At 43.0% G+C, this 20,073-nt stretch overlaps 1 protein-coding gene across 2 annotated transcripts; it reads left to right on the top strand.

The window, feature by feature from the left end:
• The first annotated feature begins 12,288 nt into the window (after positions 1-12,288).
• SLC39A2 (solute carrier family 39 member 2) lies at positions 12,289-15,070 on the top strand. Of its 2 annotated transcripts, XM_069595958.2 has the most exons (5): positions 12,327-12,620; positions 12,811-12,941; positions 13,175-13,225; positions 13,513-13,706; positions 14,163-15,070. In XM_069595958.2, exons 1-4 carry the CDS (start codon positions 12,506-12,508, stop codon positions 13,663-13,665), a joined length of 450 nt encoding a protein of 149 aa, XP_069452059.1. In that variant the 5' UTR covers positions 12,327-12,505; the 3' UTR covers positions 13,666-13,706; positions 14,163-15,070. The 2 variants fall into 2 exon arrangements, with proteins under 2 accessions (XP_069452058.1, XP_069452059.1); XM_069595957.2 differs by lacking the exon at positions 13,513-13,706 and having other exon boundaries at positions 12,289-12,620.
• The last annotated feature ends 5,003 nt before the right edge of the window (positions 15,071-20,073 follow it).

Genomic DNA, 20,073 nt, shown 5'->3' with positions numbered 1-20,073 from the left:
AATTTTGTTCCTTGATTGGCAGCTTTTGATAAGGGCTCTTCTTAAACCAGGAGAATATTTTCAGTGGACAATGTGATTTCAGGATATGGCCCAAGATGATGCCAATTCTAATGCTCAAGCTGGCACTGTCCAAAACCAAATTACTTTTGAAATGTTAACCGATACAAGGTAATTTGATTCTATAGAAGCTCAAATACAAAGCCCTCCTTGATGGAAAACTATCTTGACTATAACTGTAGTCATCTTATTCTTGCTGTTTGCTTTTTATATCAGTAACTGTATAATGAACTTTGTATCTAAGTGGCTTAGGCATTTAAGTTACAAATGATTGTTCATGCTCCTGCAGTTTCCAGTGCCTTGGGGCCCCTGGATCAGAGACCCTCCATATGAGGACAAGGAGAATATATTGCCTCAGAATTTTAGGGTCTATACCCCTTCCCAGCAGGAAGAAGTTACAGAACACTTTCTTCACCCCTTTCCTTGGCAACCATATTCTCCTAAAAGCAGGACAAAAGGAAAGAGTTAAAGCTTAGGCAAACAATCCAGGACTCTGTAAGGAAGAAGCAAACATTCCCACTCATGCCTTCCTTAAGCCTTGTGCAACAATGTATCTTGCTGGAGAACTGACCTTTCTTTAGGTCCAGAGCTAATGATTACACAGCACAATGTCTTACTCATGGAAATGCTTTTCCTAGGCCCTATGTTAATGATTTTAATTATAACAAATCTTTCCTAGGAACCTATATCTCAAGACTTGTACCCCTTATTACACAGCGACAATATATCTTGCCCAGGGACTTTGTCTGGAACCTGTTCTCCCTGGCTAATCTTGTGCCAAAGTTATCTCAGGATATATGTCTTGGGAAAGGGCCTAATAGAACTCTTACAATGTTGAGGTATTCTTTTCATCTATTCTCAGCAGCTAGTTGAGAAATATATAAGGTCCCACTTAAACTAATGAGGCAGATACCCTTTCTACCCCCACAAACCTTCGACCTTTTACTTGGCAAATCTAGTTTGACTTCTAAAAGAATTACTGTTCACCCTGGAATAATTGATTTAGATTATAAGGGAGAATTTCAAATTATGATGTCATCTCAGATACTATGGCAATTCAAAAAGGGGGACAAAATTGCCCAACTACTTCTTTTACTTTAGAATTCTATTAACACCTCTAACAGCATACAGACAGATGGACTTGGCAATACAGATCAAAAACAATCCTTATGGACATCAGTAATACCTGAATATGTATGACCAAATATAAATATCAAAATTAATGGCAAAAGATTTTCTGGTCTTGATACTAGATCCGATATTACTGTTATTTCCAAACATTTATGGCCCAAATCTTGGCCTATACAGAGAATTTCTTGCCAAATTATAGGAGTTTCTCAAGCTAAAATAACAAGAAGTCTGTATCAAAATACTCAAATTTATCCTTGTGAGGGACCAGAAGGCCAACCAGCAACATTACAACCTTATGTGATAGATGTAGCCCTTAATTTAATAGAGATTTACTTATGCAATGGCAAGCACAAATATATATTCCACATTTTTCCTAGGGGCCACTGCTCATTTAACAAACAGTGCAATTATTAAAATAACTTGGAAGAACGATGAGCCTATTTGGACAGATTGAAATTAAAACATATCAAGGAGTCTTATTCCCCTTGGAACTCTCCCATTTTTGTTATAAGAAAGAAATCTAACAAATGGCATCTCTTAACAGACCTTAGAAAAGTTAATGCATCTATGAAACCTGTGGATGCATTACAACCAGGAATTCCATCATCTACCACTATTCCTCTAAACTGGCATATTATTATTACAGATTTACAGGATTGCTTTTTTAGTATCCCTTTACGCCCTCTAGACCAAGAGAGATTTACTTTCTCTTCCTTATCCTAATCACACCAGGCCTCATAAACGATATCAGTGGACTGTATTGCCTCAATGGATGATGAATTCTCCCACCATGTGCCAATACTATGTAGCCAAAGCCCTGAACCTATAAGAAGACAATTTCCTAACTTTCTTGTTACTCATTATATGGATGATGTATTGTTTTCAGCTCCATCTGTTTTGGAAACTCAACACATGTTTGATACTGCTCAACAATGCCTGAAAGACTCTGGATTAATCATTGCCCCTGAAAAAATTCCAACCTCTACACGTTACCATTACTTACGATAATGTTATTAATAGACAACATATTACTCCCCAACTAAAACAGATTCACACTGATAAATTCTCAACCTTGAATGATTTTCAAAAACTTTTAGGTGATATAAATTAGATTAGACCCTCTTTCAGTTCAGTTCAGACGCTCAGTCGTGTCTGACTCTGTGACCCCATGAATTGCAGCACACCAGGCCTCCCTGTCCATCACCAACTCCCGGAGTTCACCCAAACCCACGTCCATCAAGTCGGTGATATCATCCAGCCATCTCATCTTCTGTCGTCCCCTTTTCCTCCTGTCCCCAATCCCTCCCAGCATCACAGTCTTTTCCAATGAGTCAACTCTTCGCATGAGGTGGCCAAAGTACTGGAGTTTCAGCTTTAGCAACATTCCTTCCAAAGAAATCCCATGGCTGATCTTCAGAATGGACTGGTTGGATCTCCTTGCAGTCCAAGGGACTCTCAAGAGTCTTCTCCAACACCACAGTTCAAAAGCATCAATTCTTCAGTGCTCAGCTTTCTTCACAGTCCAACTCTCACATCCATGCATGACCACAGGAAAAACCATAACCTTGACAAGGTGGACCTTTGTTGGCAAAGTAATGTCTCTGCTTTTGAATATGCTATCTAGGTTGGTCATAACTTTCCTTCCAAGGAGTAAGTGTCTTTTAATTTCATGGCTGCAATCACCATCTGCAGTGATTTTGGAGCCCCAAAAAATAAAGTCAGCCACTTTTCCACTGTTTCCCCATGTATTTGCCATGAAGTGATGGGACCAGATGCTATGATCTTAGTTTTCTGAATGTTGAGCTTTCAGCCAACTTTTGCACTCTCCTCTTTCACTTTCATCAAAAGGCTCTTTAGTTCCTCTTCACTTTCTGCCATAAAGGTGGTGTCATCTGCATATCTGAGGTTATTGATATTTCTCCTGGCAATCTTGATTCCAGCTTGTGCTTCTTCCAGTCCAACGTTTCTCATGATGTACTCTGCATAGAAGTTAAATAACAGCCTTGATCTACTCCTTTAGGCATTGCTAATTATCAACTGACTAATCTATTTAATACTTTGAAAGGAGATCCTGATTTAAATAACCCTTGTATAGATGGGGAAACAATGGAAACAGTGTCAGACTTTATTTTGGGGGGCTCCAAAATCACTACAGATGGTGACTGCAGCCATGAAATTAAAAGACGCTTACTCCTTGGAAGGAAAGTTATGACCAACCTAGATAGCATATTCAAAAGCAGAGACATTACTTTGCCAACAAAGGTCCGTCTAGTCAAGGCTATGGTTTTTCCTGTGGTCATGCATGGATGTGAGAGTTGGACTGTGAAGAAAGCTGAGCACTGAAGAATTGATGCTTTTGAACTGTGGTGTTGGAGAAGACTCTTGAGAGTCCCTTGGACTGTAAGGAGATCCAACCAGTCCATTCTGAAGGAGATCATTCCTTCTTTGGAAGGAATGTTGCTAAAGCTGAAACTCCAGTACTTTGGCCACCTCATGCGAAGAGTTGACTCATTGGAAAAGACTGTGATGCTGGGAGGGATTGGGGGCAGGAGGAGAAGGGCCGATAGAGGATGAGATGGCTGGATGGCATCACGGACTCGATGGATGTGGGTCTGAGTGAACTCCGGGAGATGGTGATGGACAGGGAGGCCTGGCGTGCTGCAATTCATGGGGTCGCAAAGAGTCGGACACGACTGAATGACTGAACTGAACTGAACTGTTCACTTTCTCAAGAGGCATGAGAGGAACTCTGGTGCAAAATAAGTTGCGAAAACAGTTTCTTACTTGCATTAGACTTGATTTACCTCTTGAATTATTTATACTCCCCTCTCCATTCTCCCACAGGACTTTTTGCCCAACAAGAACACCCAATAGAATGGATGTATACCCATTTTAGAGGAATAAAGTCACACCCTACCTTGATTTAATTGCTCTAATCATTATCAGTGGAAGAAATAGAACCAAAACTCTAATTGGCTCTGATCCTCATAAAATTGTAATACCCATTAATAAATCTCAATTTGAGAACGCATTACAAACTTCTACCGATTTCCAAAGAGCTTTTCTGGAATATTCTGGCAAATTTTCATTTCATTATCCTAACAAGCTCTGGAATTTCTTCAAAAATACTGAATTTATCTCTTGCATTATCAGCTCGCAATGTATACCTCAAGCTGATATTTTCTATATAGATGGGACTAAAAACGCCAAAGCTTCATTCTGGTCTCTCAAAGAACATAAAATTTTTTGTACTTTCATTCTGCTCAACAAAATGAATTATATGCTCTTATTCAAGTTATTCACCTACATCCTTACCCCATTAATATAGTCTCTGACTCCTTATATTCAGCTTTTGTATTAAAAAATATAGAAACCTCCACTATAAACTCCAATCAACCTATTATTCAACAACTTTTTTTCAAACTACAATCTATTATTAGAAACTGCACTTCTCCCATTTATAATTTTACGTATTCAAACACATTCCTACCTTCCCAGCCCTATGACTCATGGTAATCAACAAGCTGATAAACATTTCTTTTGCTACTTCCGAGGAACAACATGCTCTATTACACAATAACGCTGGCTCCTTGCACCAAATTTTTGAAAATTCCATACCAACAAGCTAAAGAAATCATTAATAATTGCTCTACTTGTAAACCCTTACATCTTCGACCCATTACACAGGGTGACAATCCTCGAGGATTACAACCCAATGTATTATGGCAAATGGATGTAACTCATTGCCCTGAACTTTCTCCATCTTCTTTCCTACATGTCTATATCAACACAAAGTCTTCTTTTATATAGGCCACACCTCTTCAAGGTGAGGCTACACAGCACGTTATAACTCACCTATTAGCTTGTTTTGCAGTAATGGGAATTCTTAGTTCTATAAAAACAGACAATGGCCCTGCCTATATTTCTAGGCAAATCAAACAATTTTTACAATCATTTTCTATTAAGCACATTACAGGTATTCCTTATAATCCACAAGCACAAGGCATAGTTGAACGAGTACATCACACACTGAAACTACTAATAAAAAAATTTAAAAGTGGGGAATACACAGGAACACGTCTATATTCCTTATCCAAAGCAGACTTTACTAGATTTCAGTGTAAGATACTATTTAAACCTATAACTATTGTTAATACAGCTTTATTTGTTTGAGATTTTTATTTTTTTAATTTAAATTTATTTTAATTGGAGGCTAATTACTTTACAATATTGTATTGGTTTTGCCATACATCAACATGAATCTGCCACGGGTATACACGTGTTCCCCATCCTGATCCCTCCTCCCTATACCATCCCTCTGGGTCATCCCAGTGCACCAGACCCAAGCATCCTGTATCCTGCATTGAACCTGGACTGGCGATTCATTTCTTATATGATATTATACATGTTTCAATGCCATTCTCCCAAATCATCCCACCCTCTCCCTCTCCCACAGAGTCCAAAAGACTGTTCTATATATCTGTGTCTCTTGCTGTCTTGCATAGAGGGTTATTGTTACCATCTTTCTAAATTCCATATATATGCGTTAGTATACTGTATTGGTGTTTTTCTTTCTGGCTTACTTCACTCTGTATAATAGGCTCCAGTTTCATCCACCTCATTAGAACTGATTCAAATGAATTCTTTTTAATGGCTGAGTAATACTCCATTGTGTATATGTACCACAGCTTTCTTATCCATTCATCTGCTGATGGACATCTAGGTTGTTTCCATGTCCTGGCTATTATAAACAGTGCTGCGATGAACATTAGGGTACATGTGTCTCTTTCCATTCTGGTTTCCTCAGTGTGTATGCCCAGCAGTGGGATTGCTGGGTCATAAGGCAGTTCTATTTCCAGTTTTTTAAGGAATCTCCACACTGTTCTCCACAGTGGCTGTGCTGGTTTGCATCCCCACCAACAGTGTAAGAGGGTTCCCTTTTCTCCACACCCTCTCCAGCATTTATTGCTTGTAGACTTTTGGATAGCAGCCATTCTGACTGGCTTGAAATGGTACCTCATTGTGGTTTTGATTTGCATTTCTCTAATAATGAGTGATGTTGAGCATCTTTTCATGTGTTTGTTAGCCATCCGTATGTCTTCTTTGGAGAAATGTCTGTTTAGTTCTTTGGCCCATTTTTTGACTGGGTCATTTATTTTTCTGGAATTGAGCTGCATAAGTTGCTTGTATATTTTTGAGATTAGTTGTTTGTCAGTTGCTTCATTTGCTATTATTTTGTCCCATTCTGAAGGCTGTCTTTTCACCTTGCTTATAGTTTCCTTTGTCGTGCAGGAGCTTTTAATTTTAATTAGGTACCATTTGTTTATTTTTGCTTTTATTTCCAATATTCTGGAGGTGGGTCATAGAGGATCCTGCTGTGATTTATGTCAGAGAGTGTTTCCCTATGTTCTCCTCTAAGAGTTTTATAGTTTCTGGTCTTACGTTCAGATCTTTAATCCATTTTGAGTTATTTTTGTGTGTGGTGTTAGAGAATGTTCTAGTTTCATTCTTTTACAAGTGGTTGACCAGTTTTCCCAGCACCACTTGTTAAAGAGATTGTCTTTTCTCCATTGTATATTCTTGCCTCCTTTGTCAAAGATAAGGTGTCCATAGGTGCATGGATTCATTTCTGGGCTTTCTATTTTGTTCCATTGATCTATGTGTCTGTCTTTGTGCCAGTACCATACTGTCTTGATGACTGTGGCTTTGTAGTAGAGCCTGAAGTCAGGCAGGTTGATTCCTCCAGTTCCAGTTGCTTTGGCTATTCGAGGTTTTTTGTATTCCCATACAAATTGTGAAATTATTTGTTCTAGCTCTGTGAAAAATACCATTGGTAGCTCGATAGGGATTGCACTGAATCTATAGATGCTTTGGGTAGTATACTCATTTACAGTATATTGATTCTTCCAATCCATGAACATGGTATATTTCTCCATCTATTAGTGTTCTCTTTGATTTCTTTCACCAATGTTTTACAGTTTTCTATATATAGGTCTTTAGTTTCTTTAGGCAGATATATTCCTAAGTATTTTATTCTTTTCATTGCAATGGTGAATGGAATTGTTTCCTTAATTTCTCTATTTTCTCATTATTAGTGTATAGGAATGCAAGGGATTTCTGTGTGTTGATTTTATATCCTGCAACTTTACTATATTCATTGATTAGCTCTAGTAAATTTTTTAAACTTACCACAGGGAGATATCTTAACAAGAGCAGAAAAACATTTTGAAGGATTACAGGATACCTCTCTTTCTTTGCCTATTTGGTATCAAGATGGGCTGACTAAACAATGGAAATCTGGGAAATTAATCTTACTGGGAAATTAATCTTACAGGGAAAGGGGTATGCTTGTATTTCTCCAGATGGATCCAACAAACTCAATTGGCTTCCTCTTTGGAAAATCCACCCCAAGGGAGCCTCCGGTGTTCAAAATAAAGACAAAAAGACAAAACCTCCAGGAGGAAGAAATTCCAGTACAGGCCATGGCGGCTCTAAAACTCTCCAAGAAGCACCGCCCTCGACATCATCGACCTCATGATCTCCCTGCTGCTAAGTCACTTCAGTCGTGTCCGACTCTGTGTGACCCCATAGATGGCAGCCCACGAGGCTCCCCCGTCCCTGGGATTCTCCAGGCAAGAACACTGGAGTGGGTTGCCATTTCCTTCTCCACTGCGTGAAAGTGAAGTCGCTCAGTCATGTCCGACTCTTAGCGACCCCATGGACTGCAGCCTACCAGGCTCCTCTGTCCATGGGATTTTCCAGGCAAGAGTACTGGAGTGGGGTGCCATCGCCATCTCCGATGATCTCCCTACTTGGGGACAAATAAAAACCCTTACTAATCAAGCTGAAAATCTGGTTTATCAACAGGAAATGCCTCAGAATCCAGAAAATATTTTTGTTGCTAAGCTTGCTTTGCTTGCTTTTGCTTCCCCTGCTCAGGCTGAATTAATTAATCATACTTACTGGGCCTATATACCCAAGCCCCCTTTACTGCAGGTTATAAAATGGACAGATAAAGGACCAATCGTATCCACCAATGACTCAGTACATATGCCTCCTCCTTGGAGCTTGGAGGGGCCCTCTCATCCTGAGAAAAAAGGAAGACTAATTAATATTTCTCTAGGGTATGAAGTCCTTCCTATATGCATGGGTCCAACAGAATTATGCATTAACGTTAGCCGACAAACATGGGCTTTCGTTCTGCCTCCAAAGAAGAACTTTTGGACATTGCTTGGACTGTTTACTGCCCTTTCTTTCTATGAGAACCATGTCAACACTACTGAAACTCTCGGAAAAGGACAAAAATCATTATGCAAAGAGTTTACATATAAATACTTTAAACATACTCCTGTTCATTGGGACAAATGTCAGGCTAAATCAGGAAAATTAATGTTTGTGGCCAATTACAGCATTGATTACTGAGGACCCCATGGTATGTAGTTGTCTAACTGCTCAGATGATATTAACAGCACTGTATATGATTATACCACTCAAGTAGCATAAAAGGTTACTAATACTCTGATTGACTTCATAGTATTAACAAAGGACTTCTTGGCTGGCTTGACGGTGGAATGGCACCCCTCAACCTCGAATCATCCTCAATAAACGGATTGGGCCTGAACAATGGGACATCTGGAAACTTGCCACAAGCACCAAAGAACTTGGAACTTGGAATGGATATTTTATGCGGACCAGTCATAGGCATCATAAATATTCCCTTCGTTATAATCATTCATATTTCATATAAGCTTGTGTTCCCCTTCCTTTTGTTATAGCTATAGGGAACTTGCAGTTTAATAAGACTTTACGTTCTGTGACTTCTATAGATTGCAAATTGTATACTTGTTTTAATTCCTCTGTCTCTTTGAAAAATGAATCCCTTTTGATTCTTCATCCATGGTTGCCAATAGATCTCCAGTGACCCTGGGAAGAGGGTCCCATAGCAGGATTTGCCTCCCAGCTACTTACTAAATCACTTTGACGATCTAAACAAGTCACTAGATGGTTAATTCTTGGCATTTAGGGATTAATAGCCATTTGCACTACTGCCACTGTCTCAGGCATTGCTTTACAAACCTCAGTTCAAACACACAGCTTTATTCAAAATTGGACCAAAGATGCTCGTACTATGTGGACCACTCAGACTCAGATAAATGAGGAAATTCAAGATGAAATACAAGAAATAAAAATAGCCATCCAATAGGTTGGAGATCAATTAATAAATTTGCAAAAATGAGCTATACTAAAATGTAACTGGAATTCTACTCAATTTTGTATTACCCCCATTCCATTCAACTATAGTGCCTACAATGGGAACAAATCAAATTTCATTTGCAAGACTTACATGATAATGCTTTCTTAAATGTACAATTATTACAAAAAGAAATCTTTGAAACTTTCTCTAAGAGTCTACCCTCTTCCAAAAATCTGGAAATCTTAGCTGAACAGCTAGCTGATTAATTATCTGGGCTAGACCCTCGAGGATGATTTCAAAGCGTTATACATACTATTGGATCTAGAGCTATGACTCTGATAATTATCCTGATGGTTATATTTGTAGTATACAGATGCCTTTCAACTAAAATTGTTCAAACTAAACAAACTCGTTTGGTCAGGGCCTTTTTCACAAAAGTATCTACAGTTGCCTCCAATTATGAAAAAAAAGGGGGAATTGTCAGGGGACGGTCAACTTTAAGGGATCCAATATGTTGTATTTTCTTCCTTTGTGTGCTGTGTCTCAAGGACTCTCTGTTCCTTATCAGTTCCTGGGATACAGGAATGAGTAGAGCTGCATGCAGTTCTCAGGACTGAGATCATGAGAAAGAGCACCTGCTTGGATTCCCTTCAAGTGACTCCCTTCACTGACTCTCTTCAGCGACCTTGTACTTATTAGACTATCCATTTAGTTGCAACTGGTAGAATTTCATTCTTTTTAACAGCTGAGTAATCATTTTACTGAAGATATATAAGCATGCTAATAAAATACCCTTGTTCCACTAGAGACTTGGGTCCCCCACATCCTTCTTTCTATCTCCGGCTACTTCTTCAGAGCGTGGAAACCTACTGAGCTCACTTTCTCACCCAAGCTTTCAAGACCTCCTTGAGAGGATGCCCTGTGCCTTCGTGAGTGGTACAAGTCCTGTTTATGGGCTTTATTGGTTTTCCACGTAGCCCGAGGGATATTGCTCTTTCTCTTTCTCTCTTTCTTTTCGTCAACTCCAGTCCCCAGGTCCTAGTCTGTAAAAGACCGCAACACTCTCACAGCTGCTTTTCTTTCTTAATTGCACTTCTCAAGTGATTGCCTTCTAGCTAGAATTGTACTGTGCACCTGGTGTTTACTTCTCCAAGAAAATACTCCCTAAAACTCTCTTCCCTCGTGAGCATCATTCATTCCAGAAAGAAGGTCATCCCTGGTGTGATCATCTCAAGGACCACCTAACACCAGCTTTGACAATTTTGAAAATTTCCAGAAGTGAAGAATGCAAGCTTGATCTACCCTGATCCTTATCTATGGTCCCGGTTTCCACCCTCAAACTATAAGACCCCTTGCTATTCTCTTTCGAGGGAGGGCACAGTCTGTAGGACATTAACCTTCAGTGGCCTCCTTTGCCTGGCACAATAAAAAAACTACTCTTTTATACTTCACCCAAAACTCTGTCTTTATGTTTCTGTTCACTCTGGTTAATAGAGACGAGTTTCAGCAACAGTACCCCTATATATCTGTGTTCACTTGAAGCTTTAATAAGAATAAAAAGGTTTCAAAGAATGGAAATGAATCTGGTGATTTCTTAAAAGGTATAGAGGTCTGTTGTCATGGCCTATCCTATAATGAAGAGAATCCTCAGATTTTCAGTGGTCCCCACGCAAGTCTCCAGCTCATCCTCTCCTGGAAGAATCCTGCTGCTTCCACCAGATAATGAGGGGACAGGGAAAGTCACCCCCAGCTTCCTGAGAACTGGCTCAACAGGTCTCAGGATTGTTACACAGGCCACCTGAACAGGGTAATCAACAGCTGCTTGGCTTCTATTTTTTTCCTGCCTTCTTCCCTTTCAACTTTCTCAACTCCCTCTGAGTTAACCTCATATACATTTGCCTCAAGAGTTGGTTCCCCTCAGGCCTCAATATTCCATCTCCATCTTCACATGTCCAAGCAGGAGCCTTCAGTATACTTGGTTCGTTTCTGTTTTCCCCTATGCCTTGCTGTTTCAGAACTAGAGCAACTTTCTTCATCTTAAAACTCTCAGTCCCCCCAAAAAATAAAAAAATTAAAAAAAAAACCTCTCAGTCCCTTTTCTATAATTTATATCAGGAAACAGGCATAGTCAAAGTTGTAACAGTATCACTATTATAATACTAGAAATCTCAACTTCCTTCTAGACATTTCCATGCCTGGAGCTATTTCTCTGGAGTGACAGGATAGGGGAGTCCCCCTCCTCTACTAGTTGTCACAGAGTGGTGGCAGCTCTACTCGCCAGCCCCACCTTATTCCTGCTGCTGCTAAGTCGCTTCAGTCGTGTCCGACTCTGTGCAACCCCGTAGACAGCAGCCCACCAGGCTCCCCCGTCCCTGGGATTCTCCAGGCAAGAACGCTGGAGTGGGTTGCCATTTCCTTCCCCAATGCATGAAAGGAAAAAGTGAAAGTGAAGTCGCTCAGTCGTGTCTGACTCTCAGCGACCCCATGGACTGCAGCCTACCAGGCTCCTCTGTCCATGGGATTTTCCAGGCAAGAGTACTGGAGTGGAGTGCCATTTCCTTCTCCCCTTCTTATCCCAAGTGGCCCCAAATCCCCTTTGAAAGGATGCAGTTCGGGTATCAACAGAGCAACCTAAAGGACTTGAGGCGGAGTAGACAGGGTATGAAAGGCTTAGATCAAATGTCCTGAGTGAGGCAAGATCAGATTGTCCCCAGGACAAAACAGCTAGGGAGAGCTACTATAGACACTCTGGATTAGAATGGCCCCAGGTCAGAACTGACTCGACAGCCCCAAGATTAGTCACAGCATTGAAGAGGAGAAGACACTGCACCAGGCCATGCCTGGCAGAGAGTCTGGAGTTTCTGGTTTCTAAATTCAGGAAGGCGTCAGCCAGGGGAGGGGCCTGCATGTAAGGGAAGAGTGAGAAACGGGCTGGGCAAGCTTCCTATGTAAGGCTACACAAGAAGAGGCAACATAGACCAGAAAGAGGATTCCTGATAGCCTCCTGAAACTCAGGAGAGTGAGCACGCCATCTCTGACCACCTGAGACACCCCTCCTGCTCCAAAGACTATATATAACTCCACTTGTCTTTCTGAGGCCTCTACTAACCCTGTACCACAAGGATGGAACCACTACTAGGAGCAAAAATTGGCTGCCTATTTGCCCTGCTGGTGCTCACTCTGGTGTGTGGCCTTATTCCCATCTACTTCAAGTGGTTCCAGACTGCTACAGCCACAGGTATAGCCCTATCACATCTTTGTCCCCATAACCTAAGTCTGACTTCAGCCTTGTCACCCTGTCCTGATATCTTGCTCTGATTCTCTCACCATCCCCAGTCTTGGGACATTGAGTGCTGCCCGTGGCTCCTTAGTCACCTTCTTCTTATCTCCTCTTTGCCAACTGGATTGTAACTCCTGCTTTTCATTAGGTTGTCACCGCCGGATCCTCAGTTTCCTGGGCTGCACATCTGCTGGTGTTTTCCTGGGAGCGGGGTTCATGCATATGACTGCTGAAGCCTTGGAGGGGATTAAGTCAGAGATCCAGAACTTGATGATACAGGTGAGCATCAGACCTCCAAGGCCATGAGGCCAGAATGATGAACAGAATGAGGAGAAGAAAGGGGGGAAAGTGACAAGGTCAAGGACAGAAGGAATGACGAGGAAAATGATGGCTCTTGTGTGGAGTGATGGAAACAGGTCAGACTGGCCTTGAAGGAAAGTGGTAGAGCCAACAGCACAGAACAGGACGCTGAGCTGCTTTCCCTCATCTAATTTGCGCTTTTTTCTCCCTAGAACAGGACAAAGAGTGAGGGGCATTCTGATGATGATGCTGATTCAGCTTATGTAAGTGTCTCCCACCATCCCTTACCTGGACAGTAAGGAGAACCAGAGATTGCTTTCATGCCCAGACCTTGAGGATTTATGTATGGAATTCTAAGAATTCCTCCTGCCCCTCAGCTCTGACATTGTTGTTGGCAAGGAAAGGTGGAGCCACTCAATCCTTCCGGGCTTATGAAACCCAGAGAGAATTCTTGTTTAACCTTCCATTCTTTCTCTGGACCCTTTGATATGCTTCATATCATTTCCCCATATTTCTAACCCTATTGATTTTCTTTCCCTTATTTCCTCAGGTTTTCTTGTGGTCAAACGTCCATGTCTCCTCTTGGCTTCGTTCCCCTTTTTATGTTCTGTTACCACACTTCCCATTCTCTTCAGCCCAGTCCCTGCTGCTGCTACTGCTGCTAAGTCACTTCAATTGTGTCCGACTCTGTGCGACCCCATAGACGGCAGCCCACCAGGCTCCCCCATCCCTGGGATTCTCCAGGCAAGAACACGGGAGTGGGTTGCCATTTCCTTCTCCAATGCATGAAAGTGAAAAGTGAAAGGGAAGTCGCTCAGTCGTGTCCGACTCTTTGTGACCCCATGGACTGCAGCCTTCCAGGCTCCTCCATCCATGAGATTTTCCAGGCAAGAGCACTGGAGTGGGGTGCCATTGCCTTCTCCGTCAGCCCAGTCCCAATCCTGTGCAATTTCTTCCCTTCCTTACTTCCCCCAGAGCTCAGCAGTAAAGAAACCACCATCAACACAGGAGACTCGAGTTCGATCCCTGGGTGGGGAAGAACCCCTGGAGAAGGAAATGGCAGCCCACTACGGTATCTTTGCCTGGAAAATCCCATGGAACCTGGCGGGCTATGGTCCAGAGGATCGCAAACAGTTAGGTATGACTGAGCACAAGCGCAGCACACTTTGCCATCTCACAACAGCTTTCTGTTCCCACCAGATGGAGTATCCCTACGGAGAGCTCGTCATCTCTCTGGGCTTCTTCCTTGTCTTCCTTTTGGAGTCGCTGGCATTGCAGTGCTGTCCTGGGACTGCTGAAACACCCAAAGTGCAGGAGCAGGAACTGGGTACAGCTCATGAGCTTGAACCTCACAGCCACGGACTTCTACCCTCACCCTCACAGGGTCCCTTTCGAGCCCTCATCCTCTTGCTCTCACTCTCCTTTCACTCCGTGTTTGAAGGTCTAGCTGTGGGGCTGCAGCTCACAGTCGCATCGACTGTGCAGCTCTGTCTTGCTGTCCTGGCTCACAAGGGGATCGTGGTGTTTGGCGTAGGACTGCGGCTGGTGCAGGTAGGCACTGAATCACGTTGGGCCGTGCTCTCCATTCTGTCTTTAGCTCTCATGTCCCCCCTGGGCCTAGCCATAGGGCTGGCCGTGCCTCAGGGAGACTCTAAAGCTGGGCAAGGTTTGGCACAGGCTCTGTTAGAAGGCATGGCAGCTGGTACATTCCTGTATGTCACCTTCCTGGAAATTCTGCCCCGGGAACTTGCAAGTCCTGAAGCCCCTCTGGCTAAGTGGAGCTGTGTAGCTGCTGGTTTTGCGTTTATGGCTGTCATTGCCTTGTGGGCCTGAGAGATTCCTGACTTTTCTGATGGACCCAAGATGACCTCCCTACTCCCAGAAGAAGCTGCTCAAATGACTTCGCCCTCTGACATTTCTTTCCTGAGACACAGTGACATTTACTAGGCATTGTGCCATAACCTGGACCCCAACTTTTCACCACGTGAGATGCCATTTCTCATACAGGACCGAGAAAAAGTTGTTTTGGTTGAGTACTTATAAATGAGAGGATTTGACTCTTGTCCCATTTGTGCTGTTATGTGTAATAAAATGTCATTTTGTCCTTCCCCTTCAGCTGTGCTGCGCTTCATTTCTCTGGGCTGCCTAGGAGGTGCCTGGTCAGGAGGTGGTGGAGTGGCAGGTGGGAAGGGTGAGTGTGGGACACGGTCTTGTTTTCTGGAATTGGGCCCCCAGTCATTCATTCTGTCAGCTGCAGGCCGAGCCCCTCCAGTTATGGGAACATTGCTGAAATTCCAGCAACTCACTACCACGTTATGCACGTATGCATGTCTTTATGTGTGTGTGTGTGTGTGTGTGTGTGTGTGTGTGTGTGTGTGTGAGTCGCTTCAGTCATGTCCAACTCTTTGCAACCCTATGGACCATAGCCCACCAGGCTCCTCTGTCCATGGGGTTTCTTCAGGCAAGAATACAGGAGTAGCTTGCCATGCCCTCCTCCAGGGGATCTTCCCAACCCAGGGATTGAACCTGCATCTCTTGCATCTCCTGCATTGGCAGGAGTGTGGTTTACCACCGGCACCACCTGGGAAGCCTCCTTACGCACAGATTTGAGAAACTGAGCCAGAGCTCCCACATTCAGAGAGAAGAGGTTTAGGGATCTAGATTTTTCTCCTATGCTATCCACACCCACCCTACTCCCAGTGCCTGTTATCAGCCTCCCACAAAGTATCCAACAGACTTTTGAGATAGAGCTAAATGGAGGCTATTTCCATATGCTTCCTGTTTCATGCTGAGCCCCATGTGGCTTCAGGGACACTCTTGCTCTTCTTGGAGTCTCTGTCTCCTTCCAGCAGCCTCATGCTGAGGGATTAAGAAGCAGTGTATTTGGAGAGAGAGAAAGATGCCAGATAGATGTCTGGGGTGATTACTGGGCTCAAACTGTGACTTGATGACTTTCTTTCTCCCTGCCTTACCTGCCACGATGGCTGCAGCCCCTCCTTTCTAGACCATTTGCCTTTCAGTTTGAGTAACTCTTACAATGTGTTGTTTCTCCTAAGAGCTGCTAAAGACATATACATTATCTAAAACCGAGGGGGAGCAAATGACCGTTGCCCAGCCGCTGACCCATGGGATGGAGGAATATATCAGACTTAGTGGGGAAATAGGGAAAGAGAAGGTATGCCCTGTGCGCTCAACTGCTCACCAGTTTGCTCCTTCTCAGATTTTTGGTATTTAACTGGACTTAACACAGACAAGGTCTCCTGAGTTTCATTCTTGTCTCAGTCTGTCTCCTGTCAGATACACAAAACTCCACCAGCACCAACCCAGCTTACACTCACAAGGATCAGTGAGAAGGCAAGCCTCGGGCAAAGCTAAATAAAAATGTCTGACAAGGGAAATAATTTCCCTGAAGCATCATCCTATTTTGTTTGCCCTTCGGTATTAATTGCACTCACATGGAGTACACTCCAATGTAGTAATGATAGAATTTCTATGCTGAGCATCTGGCACTGTTCTATTGCTTTCACACATTTTATCTCACCTTCCCAACTCTACCAGGTAAATATTATCCCTATGGTAAGTCAAGGAAAGTACTAGAAAAGTTAAATACCTTGGTAGCTAACTGGGCTTCAAACCCATGTTTTTGTGATTCTAAGAAAAACTCAAGATGTAGCTTTTCTTCTCCTACCTTACCTTTCCCTCCCCATCTTCCACGTCAGAGTTTCATAAGAAAGCAGAGAGCACACTGGATAAGTGAGGCAAGCTTAACAAAGGGAGTATATAGAAAGGTATGGGCAGGGTTTAGACAGAGCAACAAGGGATGGTGCAATTGCTTGGGGCTGAGTAATAACAATGCTGTTACCTGGGCTGAACAGAGGGAGTAGCAACCAGAAACTAGAGGGCTGTCCAATAAGAGCTGTGGCCTTGGTACAGGGATACAGCCAAACTGCAGGGACCAGGAGGAAGTCAGAGGAATATCCTCACTCTCCTTCTCTGTGGCCTGCAGCCAGTGTCTCCTGCTGGCCATACCCAAACAGAAACCAAGGATGAAAATGTCTATGGGTGATTGCACATAGGTCAGCCTTGCGAGGCACAGGTCCTAAAGAACTCTGGAAGGGCAAACAGAAGAGATTCCACCCAACATCGATTCTCTGCTGCCTTCGACTCCAGTGATCTTGCCAGGACTTTGGAAGGGACACGATTATATGGAAGTTAGCTATTTCTGGTCCTGAGGATTTGTATGACTACAGAAAGAAGGCTTGAGGAGGAGTACATTAGACTCTAGGGCTCTCCATACGTTTCTGGGTCACTGATGCTATCAGCATTTGACGACAATAAGCAGAGGCTGGAGATTTCAAGCGTGAGTGGGTCATGCATTTTTTTGCTTCCTCCCAACCCACGGGCCTTTAGATTTCCTTTCTCCTCCTCCGCTTTCAGCCTTCCAAAGTCCATTTCCTTTTCCTTTCTCAAGATTCTTACCAACCAGGAACCATCTTTAGTTTGAACCATATTGTATCAAGAGCTGGAATAGAGCTAGGGAATGCCACATGGAGAGAACACTGTGATGAAGAAAAGGAACAATCTTGATCATTTTCAAAAGTTCTGAATCCCCAGCAAGGAGCCAGAAAAGGCTCTAAGGGAGCAGAAGATGAGTGTGATTTCTGAATGAGCTAGAAATGAGAAAGAATGGAATAAGAACCATAGGACAGGAGGGAGAGCTGAGTTAACTGGGGCCTGGTGACTAGAAGCCAGATTCAGGAGTGAACCCTGATTCACACAGCCTTGAAAGATAGATTGTAACCGAAGAAAATTAGAGTCACGAGAGTTGAAATATAAAAATCAGAGGGAAGATATATAGGTTGGAAGAGTGAATAAGAGGAGAAACTAGTTGGAATAATCACAAGAGGATTTATACAAATAGTTTTCAAATCTTCTCAAGTTTTCTTTCTGTGTCTCTTCCTCAACCGTCTTCTCCACGCCATCTATTTTTTACTTATTTAAACAGGAAAAAAAAATCTGAAACAAAAGAATGAAACCTCCAACTTCCTTCCCACTTTGAGCCAGCTTTCCATTTTTGTACCAATAAATGATTCTTTGGGAGAGTTCCCTGGTGATCTAGTGGTTACTTTCACTGCCAAAGCCCAGGTTCAATCCCTGCTCAGGGAAGAGATTCCACAAGTCTCATGGAGTGGCCAAGAAATAAATTAATTACAAATTTAAAAAGTAAATAATTCTTTGAAGTAATCCTTGGGAGCTCCCCACCTTTCCTTTGCTTATGAGCTAAGGGTTGGGTTTAGATATTGCTGTTGTATGAAAAAATGGAGATGGGGAACAGCATACTGAACATTATTCAGTGAACACCTCAGAGCCAGGTGGGAGGCCAGCCAGAGAACAACACATGTGAACAAGATACACCCAGGAACAAAAACCAAAGCGCTCTGAACTAATTCTCATGAGGCGGTTCATGCCATTTCACCCCTCCCCTGAAGGACAGTTTTCCAATGTCTTGCCAAAGGAAACAGTCCCTTGCTCCTGGCTCTGGGTGATAGAGTAAGAAACAGCTAATTGGGGTGTGTTGGTAACATGAGTGCGCCAATCAGCCAAATACCCTCACATTTCCCCCCCGCCCCAGCCCCCAACCTGAGGAAGAAGCCCATAGTTACCAGCAAAGGTGAAGCAAGAAGGGGTACAGACAGGTGTGACACCCACCCCCACCCCCAGTCTGTGCAGATGCTTAACAACAGTTGCCAATTATGTCCTTTTTTATTTCAGTTTTGGTTGTGAGTTACTTTTTTTATATAACTTTATTTAAATAATTAATGTTTAAATAAATAAAATTATATTTTAAAAGTAACAACAAAAACTGAAAAAAAAGTAAATAATTGACAACTGGCGTCTTTAATAATCTCCACAGACTAGGAGTGGAGGTGGTGACTTTATTTCTTTATTTGGCCTTCCCTGGTGGCTCAGATGGTGAAGAGTCTGCCTGCAGTGCAGGAGACCCAGGTTCAATCCCGGGGTCGGGGAGATCCCCTGGAAAAGGAACTGGCAACCCACTCCAGTATCCTTGCCTAGGAAATCCCATGGACACAGCAGCCTGGAGGGCTGCAGTCTATGGGATCACGAAGAGCCGGACACGACTGAGCAGCTAACAGACAGATTTACTTGTTTGACTGTGCAGGGTCTTCACTGCTGTGTGAGGGCTTTCTCTGGCTCTCTGGCAGAGAGTGCAGGGGCGACCCTCTAGTTGCGGTGCGCAGGATTCTCATTGCAGTGGCTTCTCTTGTTGCGGAGCACAGGCTCTAGACTCGTGGGCTTCAGCAGCTGCAGCACAGAGGCTTAGTAGTTGTGGCTCTCAGGCCCTAAACTCACTGACTGCAAGAGCTGTGGTACGTGGACTTCAGCGGTTTCAGCTCCTGGGCTCTACGGACTCAGTACTTGTGGCATACGAGCTTAGTTGCTTCATAGCAAGTAGGATCTTCCCAGACCAGGGATTGAACCCATGTTTCCCTGCATTGGCAGGCAGACTTTTATCCACTGTACCACCAGGAAAGTCCCTGAGTTACTTTCTTTAGATTCATTGAAAGTGAAAAAACAGGAAAGAAGCATTCTATTTTTGCTGTATATTTATCCAGTTGGAGGAAAATTCTAATGTTGGTGAGAAAAGAAGGTTATGTTGTGACTTACATTGCTCTGGGCACTGTTTACCCTGACCACACCCCTGGCCTGTGGTCAGAACTGACTCACACTTTCCACTTTAGTCCTAAAATCTCTGTAGAAAGGTGGTGTCTCCCACTCTGGCTGTTCCCTGTTAGAAGAGTGCTCTCTAAAGCTTAACGGCTATCCTCCTGCTGCAGTTTCACAGCTTTGTGTGTTCCTTCAGAGAATCACCCTTTCATCTGTCTTTAGTAGTTCCGGAATTTTTAAGGGCTCTCATCACTGTGTTCTAATTTTAATCTCCTTCCCATGGCACCCTTGCTTAGCTGTCTTGGGCTTCGGTCGCTAAAGTCAGGGAAACATTCCTTGAGAACAAGAGGAAGAGAGAAACAAGAGTCCTAAGCCTGAAGCCACGACAAAAGAGCGGTAGTTTGTGGTTTGACATCTATCAAGT

The sequence above is a fragment of the Ovis canadensis genome, chromosome 7 (assembly GCF_042477335.2).
Source record: "Ovis canadensis isolate MfBH-ARS-UI-01 breed Bighorn chromosome 7, ARS-UI_OviCan_v2, whole genome shotgun sequence".
In the NCBI taxonomy this organism is placed as follows: domain Eukaryota; kingdom Metazoa; phylum Chordata; class Mammalia; order Artiodactyla; family Bovidae; genus Ovis; species Ovis canadensis.
Note: the sequence above shows the minus strand (reverse complement) of the source record. Positions and strands in the feature narration are given on the sequence as shown.